Source organism: Ylistrum balloti, unplaced genomic scaffold (genome assembly GCF_031769215.1).
Source record: "Ylistrum balloti isolate Yb309-2 unplaced genomic scaffold, AGI_CSIRO_Ybal_v1 Utg369980, whole genome shotgun sequence".
In the NCBI taxonomy this organism is placed as follows: domain Eukaryota; kingdom Metazoa; phylum Mollusca; class Bivalvia; order Pectinida; family Pectinidae; genus Ylistrum; species Ylistrum balloti.
This window is the reverse complement of record NW_026782068.1, coordinates 86,146-106,369: the sequence shown is the minus strand read 5'-3', so window position 1 is coordinate 106,369 and position 20,224 is coordinate 86,146. Positions and strand designations below refer to the sequence as shown.

The 20,224-nt window shown below is 34.3% G+C and overlaps 1 protein-coding gene across 1 annotated transcript in view; it reads right to left on the bottom strand.

Moving 5' to 3' along the window:
• Positions 1 to 19,436, bottom strand: part of LOC132547803 (fibrocystin-L-like) — a 111,832-nt gene extending 92,396 nt beyond the window's left edge. The window contains exons 1-5 of the mRNA XM_060211606.1: positions 19,351 to 19,436; positions 2,589 to 2,671; positions 2,476 to 2,482; positions 2,224 to 2,293; positions 187 to 290 (exon numbers count right to left, since the gene is read on the bottom strand). Of these exons, the coding sequence (XP_060067589.1) occupies positions 187 to 290; positions 2,224 to 2,293; positions 2,476 to 2,482; positions 2,589 to 2,671; positions 19,351 to 19,436 (350 nt within the window). The remainder of the gene's footprint in view (positions 1 to 186; positions 291 to 2,223; positions 2,294 to 2,475; positions 2,483 to 2,588; positions 2,672 to 19,350) is intronic.
• Between the last annotated feature and the right edge of the window lie 788 nt (positions 19,437 to 20,224).

Below are 20,224 nucleotides of genomic sequence, written 5' to 3'. Positions count from 1 at the left end.
CTTGTCACAATATTATATGCATTTTCCCCTTGACTTGTGTAACAGAAATCCCAAACGATGAAATGAAATCGACCTTAACCTTCACACCTCACAGTCACGTGTATACATCTATTTTTAATGGGTACTGCTGTTATTCCGAATGCCTTAACTCTCTTGTCAAAGTACCAACTTCCCATTTCCGCATACCTGATCCAAGTGCCCACGTGCGTTTCCTGGGCATGGGGTGGATCGGCAACATGCAGTTTCAGATAGTTGGGTTTCTTCATGTCTTGGTAACGCTTTCGCTGAGTCTCAAATGTAAGTCAGTTTAACATATTTGTTTGTTTCAGCTTAATTAGTTTATTAAAAACTATTATAGGATTTATCTAAGAAAAATTAATAAATACAGGCATCTGTGCGGGTTGGAATATTGGGGGCGTAATGGATGGAGATATTTTAATTACCCAAAAACGATCATGTAACGTTAAGACTTCGTAATTTGCATATTTTTAATCCGCTCGAGTAATATCTATCATCAATCTCTTAAAGATTGAACCCAGAGTATTATCATGCGATTGCAGTTATGGAAATGCACGGAAAAGGTGTGTCCATTTCATGATTCCAGACAATTTATTAGGAATTCTACGTATTTGTTTCAACTCTTTTTCTTTTCATACGTCAACAGAGGAAGCAAACACTGCTAAATGTCGTAGTTTTGTGGGGACATATCGAGAAGCCATCTTTGTAGCTTAATCATGTCCGTTATAGATATATATGAATAATATTCATCATTTAACAGCAGGAACACGAAGATTTTGCAGTACGCTTTCAACAAGAAAGCCATCGGTTTGAATATATTCACTTTTAGCACTGAGCATGTAATACCCTGTCCTCGCACCAAGGATATGTTTGACTTTCATTTCCCATGAAAAAATAACTGTTTCTAATCGAGCCTTGGTATTGATTAATAATTGCAAGTTTACTAGTTCGTAAGTTTTCTTTGCCGTAATTTTAAGTGTACTTGGTTGTAATTGCAAGTTCACTTGGTCGACGTAATTACAAGTTTACTAGTCGTAATTACAAGTTTACTAGTCGCAATTACAAGTTTACTAGTCGCAATTACAAGTTTACTACTCGTTATTACAAGTTTACTAGTCGTAATTACAAGTTTACTACTCGTTATTACAGGTTTACTAGTCGTAATTACAAGTTTACTACTCGTTATTACAAGTTTACTAGTCGTAATTACATGTTTACTAGTCGTTATTACAAGTTTACTAGTTGTAATTACAAGTTTACTAGTCGTAATTACATGTTTACTAGTCGTAATCACAAGTTTACTAGTCGTAATTACAAGTTTACTAGTCGTAATTACAAGTTTACTAGTCGCAATTACAAGTTTACTAGTCGTTATTACAAGTTTACTAGTCGCAATTACAAGTTTACTAGTCGCAATTACATGTTTACTAGTCGTAATTACAAGTTTACTAGTCGTAATTACAAGTTTACTAGTCGCAATTACAAGTTTACTAGTCGCAATTACATGTTTACTAGTCGTAATTACAAGTTTACTAGTCGTAATTACAAGTTTACTAGTCGCAATTACAAGTTTACTACTCGTTATTACAAGTTTACTAGTCGTAATTACAAGTTTACTACTCGTTATTACAAGTTTACTAGTCGTAATTACAAGTTTACTAGTCGCAATTACAAGTTTACTAGTCGCAATTACATGTTTACTAGTCGCAATTACATGTTTACTAGTCGTAATTACAGGTTTACTAGTCGTAATTACAAGTTTACTAGTCGCAATTACATGTTTACTAGTCGTAATTACAAGTTTACATGTTTACTAGTCGTAATTACAAGTTTACTAGTCGCAATTACATGTTTACTAGTCGTAATTACATGTTTACTAGTCGTAATCACAAGTTTACTAGTCGCAATTACATGTTTACTAGTCGTAATTACAAGTTTACTAGTCGCAATTACATGTTTACTAGTCGTAATTACAGGTTTACTAGTCGCAATTACATGTTTACTAGTCGTAATTACAAGTTTACTAGTCGCAATTACATGTTTACTAGTCGTAATTACATGTTTACTAGTCGCAATTACAAGTTTACTAGTCGCAATTACATGTTTACTAGTCGTAATTACAAGTTCACTAGTCGCAATTACATGTTTACTAGTCGTAATTACAAGTTCACTAGTCGCAATTACATGTTTACTAGTCGTAATTACAAGTTTACTAGTCGTAATTACAAGTTTACTAGTCGTAATTACAGGTTTACTAGTCGCAATTACAAGTTTACTAGTCGTAATTACAAGTTTACTAGTCGTAATTACAGGTTTACTAGTCGCAATTACATGTTTACTAGTCGTAATTACAAGTTTACTAGTCGTAATTACAAGTTTACTAGTCGCAATTACAAGTTTACTAGTCGTAATTACAAGTTTACTAGTCGTAATTACAGGTTTACTAGTCGCAATTACATGTTTTCTAGTCGTAATTACAGGTTTACTAGTCGTAATTACAAGTTTACTAGTCGCAATTACATGTTTACTAGTCGTAATTACAGGTTTACTAGTCGCAATTACATGTTTACTAGTCGTAATTACAAGTTTACTAGTCGCAATTACAAGTTTACTACTCGTTATTACAGGTTTACTAGTCGTAATTACAAGTTTACTAGTCGCAATTACAAGTTTACTAGTCGTAATTACAAGTTTACTAGTCGTAATTACAAGTTTACTACTCGTTATTACAAGTTTACTAGTCGTAATTACAAGTTTACTACTCGTTATTACAAGTTTACTAGTCGTAATTACAAGTTTACTAGTCGCAATTACAAGTTTACTAGTCGTAATTACAAGTTTACTAGTCGTAATTACAGGTTTACTAGTCGCAATTACAAGTTTACTAGTCGCAATTACAAGTTTACTAGTCGTAATTACAGGTTTACTAGTCGCAATTACAAGTTTACTAGTCGCAATTACAAGTTTACTAGTCGTTATTACAAGTTTACTAGTCGCAATTACAAGTTTACTAGTCGTAATTACAGGTTTACTAGTCGCAATTACAGGTTTACTAGTCGCAATTACAAGTTTACTAGTTGTAATTACAAGTTTACTAGTCGTAATTACAAGTTTACTACTCGTTATTACAAGTTTACTAGTCGTAATTATTTACTAGTCGCAATTACAAGTTTACTAGTCGTAATTACAAGTTTACTAGTCGTAATTACAGGTTTACTAGTCGCAATTACAAGTTTACTAGTCGCAATTACAAGTTTACTAGTCGTTATTACAAGTTTACTAGTCGCAATTACAAGTTTACTAGTCGTAATTACAGGTTTACTAGTCGCAATTACAAGTTTACTAGTCGCAATTACAAGTTTACTAGTCGTTATTACAAGTTTACTAGTCGCAATTACAAGTTTACTAGTCGTAATTACAGGTTTACTAGTCGCAATTACAAGTTTACTAGTCGCAATTACAAGTTTACTAGTCGCAATTACAAGTTTACTAGTCGCAATTACAAGTTTACTACTCGTTATTACAAGTTTACTAGTCGCAATTACAAGTTTACTACTCGTTATTACAAGGTTACATGGTCGTAATTTTACGTTTATTTAGTCATAATTACAAGTTTACTAATTCCTAATTACAAGTTTACGAAGCCGCAATTACGAGGTAATTATGTGACTGTAACATACTATCGTGGTTCATATACATCTAAATTTGTCTTAATTCACTTCAACTAAATCGCCATGGTTTGGACTCTTGATTTGGTGGTGAATAAATCTCAATCGATATGATTAAATTAACCTATAAGTTTGTGGACATATGAATTTCATCGAATAGGTGTACCCACGAAACCAACAAAAATGAAAACCACACTAAGATAAATGGTTTTACAGTATCATTTTTATACAAATCAGTCAAGGTAGCACATTTTTTTACAATTATTATATTTTATATAAGAAGGCCTGGTTTTAATACATAGGAATATTTGAAGAAGTTACAAGGTAAATCAGGAGTTCGACGGAGAAACTTACGTATGCGTTACAGTATGCATAATACTGTTCAGCCGTCCCACATATTGCACCACCATTTAAAAACCTTCACGCACTGAAGGCTTCGTGTTGCATGTTGGAACAATCAATTTACCTCGGCCACTACTTATCAGCAACAATAGAAAAAAATGATACACTATAACTATCTTTAAAGTCAGGGCCGTTCGACCTTTCAAAGAAACATATTATCAATAATTTTATCCCAGTGATCACTTTTTACAATATCGTGATGTGATGTTTGTCGTATATCTGCAAATTATGAACGATAATTTACTATGCAAACTATGGCACCAATATCACAAATCATGACTATAGATACAAAAAACATATTACCAATGCCTTCATGCGGAATACTTAAACTTACTTCCAGTGTATACAATTAAGATTAGATACCGCGGTATTTTTTTTTCGTGCCCCGGCTGTTTACTAGAGAGGTATAGTGATATTTAAGTCTGTTCGCCGCGCCGCGTCTGAATCTTATAATGAAAAGCTGTCACTAGAAGTGTTTTTTTTATTACATTGTGTATTACATTGTATAACATCAAGTTATACACCACATTAGATTGTGGTTTGTAACTGGAGAGAGAGAGAGAGAGAGAGAGAGAGAGAGAGAGAGAGAGAGAGAGAGAGAGAGAGAGAGAGAGAGAGAGAGAGAGAGAGAGAGAGAGAGTGAGAGAGAGAGAGAGAGAGAGAGAGCATATATATCTTATACTTTAAACTCGTTAATTTTCGCGGAGGATTTATTTTCGCTTTATTTCGTTGGTTGTCCTGATATACTTATTCCCCCGATCATAAACTCTTATAATTAGTAGTAGATTCATTAAATTATATTGATAAGCGAAAGTAAGTGTTCACAAAATACTGAGCTACACGAAACTATGTGGTTTTGCAGTAGACACTTGTATAGTTTTATTGAAACAGTAATTGTTTAAACAAAACAGTTGCTATAGCTTAAACTGAATCACAAGAAACGTTAGGAGACTAGTTATGATATACCAAACAAACATTAAAAAAATATAATTTGCCATAAATATGATGGTAAGTCGGAGAAAAAATAGGGAAAAGAATAATAAGTTATAAATTGAACAAGTAATAGTGAATGAATTGATCACATAGCAAAAGTACTTTTCCTACCTTGCACAATTGCTGTTATTTACATTGTATTTTATCGTATGATGATGATCAAATAGATATAAAATCACTTTTGCACAACCTTGAAATGATGATATAGTGGTAGTTAAACAGAACATACAATGTATTTGAAATAGGATTAGCATTCATTTTTATCAAACACAAAATTACTATCATTTTCATTACTACTCTGCACTACTTTTTTAATATTCTTTCATTCACACCATTCTCTTGTCTATTCAATACACAATCACACGAAAACCTGGCCTACATGTATTGAGCGCAGTGATTACACTGAAGACAAAGAATTGTTCTCAATGTCATATAGACACCGTGTGAAATATTGTAACATTAAAAGACTCTCATGCAAAGTATATAAATTTCACTCCATCACGGTATAATTATCACTGTTTTAGTTCAGTCACGAATATGATTTCTAATAGTAAGATCTATATCAACTTCGACTACTCAATTTATAGCCATTTAAAAGCAAATCATTGAGAAAAAAGAGATCTATGTGTCTCGTGAGATTAAAACGATACGGTATGATGTCGTGTGATAATTGTCGAGATGTATGAAGGACTGGGTAAGATATCTCGAGTCCCTGACCCAATGTTAATAACTAGACTTTGGAGGACCGATTCTCATTACGGTGATTAGCAGTGAGTGGGGACGCTACAATAACTAAAAAGAAAAAAATAAGGCGACATGATAATATTTACAAAGAATATGCACTTAAATCATTATATTGAAATTAAAAATATATTATCTGAATTTGAGAAGTAACTGTAATCGGACGTACTTTTAGGATCAATGCTTTTATTACCATGGGTTACCTATGGTAAAGTATATACAATGTATATATATATATATATATATTGTAGTGATGTTTACTTATAATGTCTTGTAACATTATGATGTTAAATATATATTACTAGACTAAATATCCATATAAGGAATACAAGTCAAATGCAGCATATCAATGCTGACAAATCAACATCCTTCATTCTTTATTCCAACAATTCTTTATATATTCTCAAATTTCAGGTTTGTATAAAGTGATATTATTAAACAGTTTCCATCCTTATTTATTCTCCACATATCTAATTAATTTAGTTAGTTATTTTTTTTTTTGCGTCTCCCCTAGGTAAAATTCCCCACAAACATTTATCGTTCATTTCTGAATTACGGAATATACCCCATTCACTATGGGCGAAGAAAAGCGGTCTGCTGTCTGAACGGTATTTTAGAATATGCTGAAAAATATCGGATTATTGATAAGTTTATCGGACAGTTGATGTATTTACTGGAAACGTATCACTCGTATCCAAGCAAATTGGTTTCCCCTTCTTTGTTTTTGTTTTATTATTATTTTGAAGTCTCTAATTCTCGCGAAATACACATGATACTTAACAGAACTAATTTGAAGACGAACAGTCTACCGTGTTTTCCCCCTATCTACCATGTACCATAATCAAAAGCTGATAAAAGTTACCAATACAGGGATAATACTTATTCAACCAGATGTATTTTTTCTTGAATACTGCAATCACTCCTAGTCAAACCCTAAACACTGGATGCCAATCAAGTATCACAGAAAGGAAAATAGGTTCACGGTATTCGAAGTCCTACTTACAGAACAAAGGCAGCAGTAACAACACCAAAGACCAGGACGACAAAACAACACCAACAATATAACACAAAAATGTATAAATACTAGGAAACCAATAAATTATACATAAATCGATGTGAAAGGTCACCACAAACAAAACCAAATTACTGTGTAAATAATCGGTAATGAAGAACTTTTAATATATTCAACGACTTCATACTTGAACAAACATCATGCCAGGTTTATCATCCACACTTGGGTCAAATAAGAAATTTAATAGATTCTCAGTAATACACCTTAAAGTTAATTTCGTTATCAATATGAAATATCTTATTGAGTCGATTTGGAATTATCTATAAATTACCCACACACAAAGACAAGATTCATAAAAAGCTCCCAATAAATTTGAACAAATAATCAAAGGGGACCGTTTTGATGTGATATATAATTGCTATGGTATTTGTAAACTATTCACATAGTATAAACATTGGTTTCTCATAAATATTTTCACATTTCTACAAGTATTAATCACATACGAGATTTATATTTGTAGATAAAAACAGGTTTTAACTTTGTGTTGGTAGGTATTAAAATATATTTCTTTTCCAATTCAATTGATAATTTAACAGTAATATATTGTTCTTGCACATCGTATGAGTGAGATTTTTTTTAAGTTATGCAAATCAAAGTAATTGGTTAAAAGTTTGATTCTTTAACTTTTTATTTAATATTACAAACACTTTTTACTTACTATATATTTTAATATTGACATATCTATACGTATATTTGTTTTATTGAGTGTCAATACAATAGTGTTTGAACGAGGACGAAGGTCAGCAAATACGTAAAGCTATTTATCATTGACATGACACGAGGTCGTCTGGTTAAAATCCTTTGTGAAAATTCGTTAGAAATATATTATGTTTAAACAAAGTCGATATAACAGGCAATAGGAAACTAGTGTCAGGATTAGAAAAAAAATCATGACTTTAAGATAGAAATGAAATAATAGCTTTTCATAGGTGTATTTTATTTATTGATTCTGTTCATGTAAACATGAGATTTTGCAATACAACGAAATTACTTTAAAAATTTGCTTTGTAGTATGATTTTCCCACTTCTGTTAAAAATAAGACTGAGTTATGAAATTTAACATTATTTTTAAGCCTCTGTCATCAATAACAAGCTCAAGAGAGACGTTGATACAGCTGTCTTACGTAACTGAGTCATGAAGTTTGACATTATGTTTAAGTCTGTCATCACTAACAAGCTCAAGAGAGACGTTGATACAGCTGTCTTACGTAACTGAGTCATGAAATTTAACATTATTTTTAAGCCTCTGTCATCACTAACAAGCTCAAGAGAGACGTTGATACAGCTGTCTTACGTAACTGAGTCATGAAATTTAACATTATTTTTAAGTCTGTCATCACTAACAAGCTCAGGAGAGACGTGCAGATACAGCTATCTTACGTAACTGAGTCATGAAGTTTAACATTATTTTAAAGCCTCTGTCATCACTAACAAGCTCAAGAGAGACGTTGATACAGCTGTCTTACTTAACTGAGTCATGAAGTTTAACATTATTTTTAAGCCTCTGTCATCACTAACAAGCTCAAGAGAGACGTTGATACAGCTGTCTTACGTAACTGATCATAAAGTTTGACATTATTTTTAAGTCTGTCTTCACTAACAAGCTCAAGAGAGACGTTGATACAGCTGTCTTACGTAACTGAGTCATGAAGTTTAACATTATGTTTAAGTCTGTCATCACTAACAAGCTCAAGAGAGACGTTGATACAGCTGTCTTACGTAACTGAGTCATGAAGTTTAACATTATGTTTAAGTCTGTCATCACTAACAAGCTCAAGAGAGACGTTGATACAGCTGTCTTACGTAACTGAGTCATGAAATTTAACATTATGTTTAAGCCTCTGTCATCACTAACAAGCTCAAGAGAGACGTGCAGATACAGCTATCTTACGTAACTGAGTCATGAAGTTTAACATTATTTTTAAGTCTGTCATCACTAACAAGCTCAAGAGAGACGTTGATACAGCTGTCTTACGTAACTGAGTTATGAACTTTAACATTATTTTTAAACCTCTGTCATCACTAACAAGCTCAAGAGAGACGTTGATACAGCTGTCTTACGTAACTGAGTCATGAAGTTTAACATTATGTTTAAGTCTGTCATCACTAACAAGCTCAAGAGAGACGTGCAGATACAGCTATCTTACGTCACAGACAGGTGCCTGTTGATGAATATTATGGGGCAGTTTTACGGTCGTCGTAAGGATCTTGTTGGGAAAACATTTTCTTACGCGTTATGAAGTTGCACGTATTTGGTGTTCGTTAGTCTGATTCCGTTGTTGTATACCTTGTTCTCTTTTGGAATTTTGACATTACTTGCGTGGGTTGATAAAAAATGACATGGTGGATGTTGTCGTTGATGCAGAAGACGTATATACGAGTTTTGTTCATATTTTTTCATCGAATTTAAGTTTGAATTAATTCTGTCGACATGTTGGTATTTTCTTTGCTGTCTCTTCTTTCATGGTGTGGCTATAATGAATTTGCGTGTTTTTTACATAACCTTAATAATGGAGTGACTATGTTGAATTGATGAACATTAATACCCAAGTTTGTTATATATGTATGCCAAAACTTATATAAAAATAATAAATAAGAAAGTGAGAAGTAGTTGTATATTGGAACACTTTCTTCAGTTGATAATATCAATAGAATAGTTCTTATAACACAACCAGTAGAAGGTTTAATTGTGACGTTGCGATGACTACACTGTCACCTCCATCAGACAAATGACTAGCTTGAAGAGGTGGCACTGACATTTGTCTTGTACGAGATAGTACGGAGCTGGCAATTTTTTCGGCTGTAATTGTATTACACTGGGATAGAAAATAGTATGACGAGATGGTAAAAAACATATGCACAAGGTGATTACAATGTACTGTAGCCGCTTCGGCTAGAACTTGACATTCATGGAAGAACGCAACATTTTCCGAATCGCTTTCGAATTGTGTTTTAAAGGCAATATAAAAAATAATTTTCTTTTTTGAATTTCACACAATTTTAACGAAATAATAATGAACACTGCATGAGATATTATTCATTATGAATCAGAGTGACGTCACAATTGGTAAAATTCATAAAACTTCCATTATTATTTGTCGAATTCAAATTAAATAAACCCTATTGTTTGTTAAACATGTTTCTTTACTAGGCAGACAGAACTGCGTAGATTAACACGCCATATTGATGAGACAATTGTGATAAGTCTTTGTACTGTACAAACCGTTTATTTTTGTCACAACACAAGAAAAATACATTTTGACTACGATGTATTACAGGTCCTTTTGTCCCAGCTACTTTAATGATATTTACGTGTGATTGTTTGTCAATTTAATAAACGTCAAAATTGTGATGTTTTGTTTTCACAATTATATTTAATACATATATATTTGTATAACCTCACATTACAACTTCAGAATTAATTTCACAATACATAATAACAGGATATTTTAAATTGAAATAATATCGTTTTATCTTTCGTTATACAATACATATGGAGAGCTTTACAGAAATCAATGGAAAATACTTTTCTATTTTACAGTAGATCATGACGTTTAACACAAAAGCTACAAGCATGTAAACATTGGTCTGTATTAATGTTATTGTGTAACAAATGCAATATTTGTTAAGAGTTATTCAAATATTTGAATGCTATTTGTTACACGAGCTTTACAACGAGAGCTCCACACCTGGCTTACTAAAATTTAAAGCAAATGAATGAAACGTCATTGTTTCCTCGTTTGAATGACATGTTACAACGGTCCACTTTTTGACTTACCTGGTGAAAAAATATGTATTACCATGTAGTCTTAAAGACTAATTCCTGCTGAGTTCCGACAAGTAAAAGCATAACTTAATATTTTTGTTGAAGAAAAAAAGTTAAAGTTTTTAATATATAATGCATTTCTTGACGTGTAGACAAACTTCAAATATATAAATTTACTTCAGAATATCAGAAAATAACGAAACGTACTGATCCATTATTATTGTACCTCTTCATCTTTATCTTTACATTTCTTTCGATAATTTATTTCCATCAGTCAAATTTCAAATCTAGGCCCTTAGCATCACTGATGAGTCCTAGAGTGAAGAAACATACATTTCTTTCGATAATTTATTTCCATCAGTCAAATTTCAAATCTAGGCCCTTAGCATCACTGATGAGTCCTAGAGTGAAGAAACATACATTTCTTTCGATAATTTATTTCCATCAGTCAAATTTCAAATCTAGGCCCTTAGCATCACTGATGAGTCCTAGAGTGAAGAAACATAAATTTCTTTCGATAATTTATTTCCATCAGTCAAATTTCAAATCTAGGCCCTTAGCATCACTGATGAGTCCTAGAGTGAAGAAACATACATTTCTTTCGATAATTTATTTCCATCAGTCAAATTTCAAATCTAGGCCCTTAGCATCATTGATGAGTCCTAGAGTGAAGAAACATACATTTCTTTCGATAATTTATTTCCATCAGTCAAATTTCAAATCTAGGCCCTTAGCATCACTGATGAGTCCTAGAGTGTAGAAACAACTGTATGAAACCGATTCAAAATCTAGGCCCTTAGCATCACTGATGAGTCCTAGAGTGAAGAAACAACTGTAAGAAACCGATTCAAAATCTAGGCCCTTAGAATCGCTGATGAGTCCTAGAGTGAAGAATCAGCTAGATGAAACCGATTCAAAATTTATGCCCTTATAGGATAAAACAGCTGTATAATGTAGCTTAGTTCGCTGTACTGTATCTAATGCTACATTTGAATTGAAAGGTACTATTCACTAGTTTCATCAAGGTGTCTTTCCAGTTTCTGTGTAAGCTTTGTTTAGATATTAGGAGTTTCAGAATATATAAAATGTTTGAATCCAATTCGGTAAAGAGAATTGATAATTTAAGAAAATATGTTAAAAATTATAATTGATGGGATACTGGAAGACTGTGAACAGACAGAATAACATGGATATCTACTCTCGCATCATTGACGGCAAAGAAAACAACAAAAACAAGTTCGTTTAGCTCTACGCTCAAATATTTGACACACGGATCTACACACTGTTCTGTTCAGTATATGTATTTTACATTAAACAATTACCTTTTATCAATGTAGCATTACATATATGTATACTTAAAGTGCGTTTGTACTTAATGTGAAGTTCATTGGTGTAAATATACACAATGTCATTCAAAACTTTTCTTCAGCAGGACATCAATTTGAAAACATAGTGTCAAACTTAAGACAAATCCGCTCTGAAATCTATTAAGAGTAAGTCCGCCTTTCGATAGATTTAAGACAATTCAAATCGGAAATCGGCTTAGGATATGTCCGCCTTGCATAGTTATAAGAGAATGCAACCCTGAATTCTGCTGTCGGTACATAGGAATGGTCTGTTTTATCCACGTCACGTTAAGTCAACCACTTCATGGTCAGAATTCTAGCTGCCTTAACAGAACACAAATGCGATCTACACTGTAGTCCAAATATTATTTTACAATTCTACTGATACATTCAGTATACACAACAGACTTTGTTACGGTGACATTGTAGCAATACCCTATAATGGTAAGTATTGGTTTTCAAACCAGCTTCAATATGCATATCCTGAAAACAATGTTGATCTATAAAATGAATTGAGCCTATATCTTAAGGATAGTGGTTTTTCTTACAAGTAAATTTAAACCTTTTTGATCGGAAACCTTGACTATATACTACAAATGACTATTTAACACAAACAACTATAATATTTCGAATAGATTTTTAAGGACTTATTCAACAAGAGCGGATTTATATTTCTGGACTGGGAGTAGTAATATGGAGCTAATTAGTATAACAGGATAATTCAATTCATTCTAATGACACTTTCTATTGGTCCTACTTTATCCAATGATATTATTTTCATAGCTGTTAAATATCAATATCTTCTATAATCATAAGTAAATAAATAATAGTTTATGTAGTGCCTAGTATTCTGGTTACTGTCAATCACTTATGTTTCGCGTGAGATTTATTTTCGCATTGATACGCGAGGCGAATCAATCGCAAATTCAAATCTTTCGTAATTATTTATACGAAAATGATTCTGGATGGCGTTCATGATGAGTATGTTACAGAAAAATGAGATTTGAAGAGTCCAGAAATCTAATAACTCATCATTGGTGAATTTAAAGTAATTTTCATATCAGCGTCCACGAAATCATGTATTCGCGAATATTTCTGACGAAGAAATTTCGCGAAATATAATTCTCGCGATATCTAAGTGATTTAAAGTATACCTACTCATGTATTGGTGTTTATCTCAAGAAACTGTTCATCAAAATTATCGAATTTTCTTTAAAATTGCTAGCCAGTGCTTATACTTGTAAGACTATATTTCTACCCTGTTATTGGTTGAATATTTGCATTCTAAGGGAGAGGAATTGTGTAGCTTTGGCTGTTGCCCAGTTCCCATGAAATCTTTTTAATTTAATAAAGTATTTTCAAATGAAAAGATCACGGTATAAACAGATGATATTGAACTTTTACATAATTAAACTTGTTACAACAAATTTTGTCATGCAATCCTAATCTTTTGTAAAGGTAGTTTGTCCCACGGATTTTTTATTTTTAAAGTGTTAATTTCAAGGTCTGTTACGTCTTGTATCATATCTTATCCACTTCTCATTTCGTAGTCAAAGGACAAAAACCTTTTTTTTTTTTTAAAAAAAAAAAAAAAAAAGAAGAAAAAAACCTTTCGAATTCCATCCACTTTAAAAATAAATTATATGTCGAAACGGTTCAATGGACCATGTCTGGTTACAGGTGATTGAATCAAGATCTTTAATTGCATTCTAGAATCAATTACTGATGTCAATTTATATGATTAACGTTATTTCTAATGCATGAAAAAAAATTTAATGTTTCTTTGATAAAAACTCAGATGTAATAGAAATACAACAAATTAATGTGGCCATCTTTGAACTGTCTATAATTACAATACAGTCGGTAGCTATACCAGACATCAATATCCAGTTACATAAACATTCAAATTCATCGTGAGACACTCCAGATATAATATGACCCCCCGACATTCATTTAATTACTGTCCAGCTGTGAACCACCAATACCTAACATAACATTAAATCCCGTTAAATGGCAGATTAAATCCCATTAAACGCACTGTTGTTCAGTTATGTTTTATGCATGTGTTCACACCAAGCCGGGTAAAATAGTGCTGTCAGGACTTGTTTTTTCACCTGTCCTGATTACAGGTATCAACAGTGTTTAAGGTTCTAGACTACACTCAGTGTTATTTCGTACTAGTAGTATCGAAAGAAATGAATAATCCTTAGGCAAGGCGTTTATCTGTAATCTTGGTTTTTTCATGTTCACAATTTATGGAGTTTTTCCCGAACATTGTGGAAACGGTGAATTATTACAAATATATTGAATATTAAAAGATGTATTATAACATATATCATACGCATTATTTGTAATCGAAAGTGTCGGGTTTTGAAAAAAATATGCTCGGTAGGTTTTACGTCATCGCAACAGCTAGGGCCATGTGAGTGCGGGTATCAGAAAGTGGCATCAAGAGCCAGGGTGATGTGGTTAAGGGGTACTTGGGGACAAATAGGGTCAGGATCATATAAGTACCTGTAAAACGAGGTAAGCATCAACAGCCTGAGTCATGTGAGCACGGGGTACATGGGGACGAATAGGGTCAGGATCCTATGAGTACGAGTGAAAGAAGGTGGGCATGAACAGTCAGGTTGATGCGAGTTCGTGTTACTAGGGAGATAATGCGAGTACGGTCGTTTAGGGGAACGCCAACACTCAGGATCTGGTAAGTACGGGTGTCCATAGGTACATAAACAGCCACGGTCATGTGAGGACGGGTGTCTAGGGGAACGCCAACACTCAGGATCTGGTAAGTACGGGTGTCCATAGGTACATAAACAGTCACGGTCAAGTGAGGACGGGTGTCTAGGGAAACGCCACAGCCAAGATAAAATAAGTACGGGTGTCCTTGGTTACAGGAACAGTCATGGTAATGAGAGGACATGTGTATAGGGGAACGCCAACACTCAGGATCTAGTTAGTGTACAGGAACAGTGACAATCGTGTGAGGACGGGTGGCTAGGGGAACGCCAACACTCAGGATAAAATAAGTACGGGTGTCCATAGGTACATAAACAGTCACGGTCATGTGAGGACGGGTGTCTACAGGTACGGGTGTCCATAGGTACATAAACAGTCACGGTCAAGTGAGGACGGATGTCTAGGGGAACGCCAACACGCAGGATGAAATAAGTACGGGTGTCCTTGGTTACAGGAACAGTCACGGTAATGAGAGGACAGGTATGAAGGGGAGTGTCAACAGTGGTTTTCTATGGCTGGGGAGTCAGCAAAATAGCAACCATCCGTAAAAAAAACGGAATGACTTTTTTATGATGCAGGGGACAATGGGGATATTCCTTACTCAGTAAAGCAGCATTGTGTGTGGCCCTATATAAAATGAATAGTGTATTTTGATTAAGTTATACGCTGTGTATATATATAGCACATACGAGAAGTCTTCTAAACCCTGCAAATTGTCCCCCAATACATCATTACTTACAACACCGAGAAACAGAAAACACGAAAGGATTTCTCTCTGCTTTTACGTTGATGACAATTATGAAGTTAAAATATATATTGCCCTAGAGATGAACAGAAACTTTAATTTTCTTGATTGATGTTGTACCAAGCAAGCTTTAATGACAGAAAATTCAATATTTCATCTCCATTACCATCATAAATGAGTATTTTTTCTTATGATGAACACGCAGCATACAGACCAAAATCAATATATTGTAATTTATTACAAAACATTACAATATATTTTATAGTTATTTATTTATTTAGTGAATTGTGAGAAAGAATTATTATAAAAAAAGTATAATTGCTTTTAAAGGTCCTGAGGATGCATGTACTCAGCGCAGAAGTCTGTCCTACCTACCAAAACATAACATATATTTACACAGTCATGTCTCTGTATAGTCATTAACCATACTGTAAGGCACTGTTGTTGTATACCCTGTTAATTTCTTATCTATTGGCCCATGTGTCTTTGCTAACAATTAACCATCAGAATTATAACTAGTGTTTTATTATCGATATTACTTTCCGTAATTAACCTTTCGTAAATTATGAATTTTCCAGTCAGGCCTTCATCTCGAAAATCAATATAATAAGCTATCTGTATAATTAGCTGTTGTGTGTCACAATGAATAACATTTTGTATTGTCAGGTGTGACAAAGCATTCAATTATACTGACGATATATCATAACAGAAAATAATGGCTATTATCCGTAAACGGGAGTCCATTACCTTAATAAGGTCACTTAAACTGGCAGAATTTACTGTACGTAAACAATCATATTCTGTTGAACACGCAAGTCTTGCAATAAATCTCACCTCCACTGGGCTCCTTCTTACAAAAATATATAGTCCAAAATATTTCATTTTGGTAATTTGTTGTCTGTTAATTACAAACGACTTTGATATTAACATTTGTACATAGTTTATGTACATTATCTAAATGTTATACTGCCAATATTGTTTCTATTTTCCCATCATTTGAATCCTTTGTTGTACAAATAATACCCGAGACTCTCTAGAGGATAACCAATGCTGTAATGATTAACGATAGTCTCAACTCTTTCGTGATCGTACTTCGCTCTATATATGTCAAATTTTAAACTCAATTGTGAAATCCTGGTGTTAATATCCTAAATTCTGAATCAGCTGTCATTTCATTCCAATATCGTCCTATGTTTACTTTTCATGTTTGCGTCGTCAAGGAAACGGTTCCGTACGGAGAAGCATGAGACATTTTTATTCAATATGTCGCCGAGTCTCGCGCGTCACAATTATGCGTCAGTTGTTTACGATTCGGTTGAAATATTTGATCACCTTGCTCTTGTTTGTGACCACGACATTATTTACATGGATTTACCAAGTTTGACATGGCAGTTGTCGTCGATGAAGAAGAAGACGCTTACTCCTCCGGAACACTCGATCATATTCTACTTGTATAATTTTTCAGAAGTCTCTCAGTCAATCTGTAGTCAATATATATAACCCTAGTTTCATCGAATTTGAGTTTGAATTAAGATTCTGTTGACTTGTCGGTATTTTCCAAGTTATCCAAGGCCCCTGATACATTTGTCGCAAACATTTAAATGGCTATCATTTTAGGATAACTGCGATATGTTAATGTACCTTATTCACAGGTAAAGCGTATTACGAAATAAAATTGGAAGTATGAAAAACAGAATTAAAGTCATTTCGGTACCAAGTTGTTTCCGCACCCAGTTGTTTCGGTACATACAAAAGTCGTTGACTTGTAAAATAGTTTACACGGATATAGTGTCATTTTGAGTAAATAGTTTTTTTTTAGTAATGGAGCAATATTTATTAATGATAAAACACTTTAAAAACCTGATTAAATATAATTTTTAAAAGTACCGAAACGACTTATTTTGGAATTACCTAAACGACCTGATACCGAAACGACTTGTCTCCTGAAAGATAATACTGAATTCTGTTTCTTACAAACTGCAAACTTATTCACGTTCCTCGTTTCTTCCAATGTTCACTCAGGAATTTGTCTACCTATGATATGTTGCCCGTGAAAATGATTAATGAGGTATCCTTGAAGCCCAAACAACATTATCTATTCTTGATAATATGAAATTAGGGGGTCGAAAAAGCCCGACATTCAGTGGACAGAAAAGACCCGATATAATTCTTTAAATGAATCTTCTTTTTCAAAAGACACAGTTTAAGATAAAGAGTCTGAATTGAAGGGAACAGATAAAGTCCAACATGTAGGGAACAGATATTATCCAAAATTCAGGGGACATAAATAATACAAATTTCAGGGAACAAAAAATAGACCGGAATTTTGGGGAAATGGTTCGACCACTACGGAAGAGAAAAAGTCCGACTTCAAAGGGCAGAAATAATCCGCCATTTAAGGATCAGAGTTACCCTGAAATGATACTAAACAGACAGAAATGGTCCGAATTGAGGGGACAGTAGTAGTTCAAAATGTAGGGTACCGCTAGGCTAGAGAGAACTTCTCTCAAGCTTGATCGGTTGAGCGTCAGACTAGTAATCTAGAGGTCACGAGTTCGAATCCTGGCGGAGGCATTGTAATAAATAATAACCTCTGTTACAATCTACCAGTGGCGTAGCAAAACATTTTTAAGAGTGTATGCTTTCAAGAGAGGATCCAAGGGCGAAGCCCCGGTTAAGGGGGTCTAGGGGCGCAGTAAGGTTAAAAAAGTAGGGCAAATATATCTCAATGGAATTCGAGTGTATGTTTAAGCATACAAAGCATACATTATTGCTACGCCTCTGTCTACCAAATTTAAAGGAAAGAAATAGTAGTAAATTTAAGAAACAGGAATAGTTCGATATCAAGGGAACAGAAAAAGTTCTAAACTTTGGGGACGGAAGTAGACTGATATCTAAAATTAAGGGAAGAAAAGCGGGTTACATATAGAATGATAGTTTTGACATTTTCACGTAAAAAGATATATTTGTGAAATTTAATATAAGCCTTTGATGACGCGTTTTATTTTTGCCACATTTAACGACTGGATAATAATAGATTTCGGGTAGTGTGAAATGTTCACACATTAACTAGGCAAAACTCTCTTAATGAAAATATTTCATTGAAGTAGTTAATTTTACTGAATGAAACAGCGAACAAAAATCCGCGTCCATAACCATCTTATTTAAGATAAGATTACAGGAGAAATTTTACAAAGACCGAGTCTGGAAAAGAATCATTTAAATAAGCATTAGTTTGAGATAACATTAACTGGTAGAACAATAAATTGATCTCGTGGACAGGTCGTGGGGACGTACGTAGCCTACAGCAATATCCCATTGTTAACCATTCTGTTACAGAGTCGTGTATGACAATAGATAAATACAATGGATTGTGTTAAATGTCCGTCTCGCTCCAGTGACCGACGGCCGATATTATTAACCTGTACGTGTATTTCGCACTCCTGTCTCGTGTACTGGGTATCAGTCTCATGCTGAATATTATCAAAATCTTGGTTTTGTTTATGTCTCTATATAAGAAAAAACTACCGTGACATACGTATAATTTGTAACAACCCGCCCCCTACCCCCAACCCAGAAAACAAAAACAATAACGATAATAATAAAAAATACATGAAACCGATAGGATCACCATGTTTTTTATTTTATTTATTTATTATTATCAAAAACTGAAAGTATGTGCCGCCATCCCGCATCTCCCGCATCTCCCACATATCCCCCTTCTCCCACATCTCCCCTTCTCATGCATCTTCTACTTCTCACATCTCCCCCTTTTCCCACATCTCCCACTTCTCCCCCTTCCTCCACATCTCCCACTTCTCCCACATCTCACCTTCTCCCACATCTCCCACCTCTCTCACATCGCCAGCGTCTCCCACATCTCCCCTTCTCCTGCATCTCCCACATATTCCACTTCTCCCACTTCCCTCACATCTCCCACTTCCATCACATCTCCCCTTCTCCCACATCTTCCACATCATCTTCCCCTTCTCCCACATCTCCCCCTTCTCCCACATGTCCCACTTCTCCCACATCTGCCCCTTCTCCGACATCTTCTACATCTCTCACATCTCCCACCTCTCTCACATCTCCTGCATCTCCCACGTCTTCCACTTCTCCCACTTCTCCCACATCTTCCACATCTCTCACATCTCCCACTTCTACTACTCTCACATCTCCAGCATCTCCTACATCTCCCACTTCTCCCACATCTCTCACATCTCCCACTTCTCCCATATCTCCCCTTCTCCCACTTCTCCCACTTCTCCCACATCTCCCACATCTCCCACTTCTCCCATATCTCCCCTTCTCCCACTTCTCCCACTTCTCCCACATCTCCCACATCTTCCCTTCTCCCACATCTCCCACTTCTTCCACATCTCCCTCTTCTCCCCGATCTCCCACTTCTCCCCCATCTCCCCCTTCTCCCACATCTTCCACATCTCTCACGGAAACTAATATTAGTATAACTCCTGCCATCAGATAGACATTGCATCAATAGAACAGAATCAACAAACATAAACAGTTTGATGAATCCAGTTAAGTCATTTACTAATCGAAGATACGAAACTCATAATATATTGAAAAAGTATTATTTCTGATAGAGACAGCAAATATTGCTGGAAACACTCAAACCAAGGGTATGACAGAATTGTACAAGAACCAGGCCAAAGCGCTGATCCGTGTCGTGAGTGAATCAGCATGTTTTCGCCATCTACCTATCTCTTACATTTA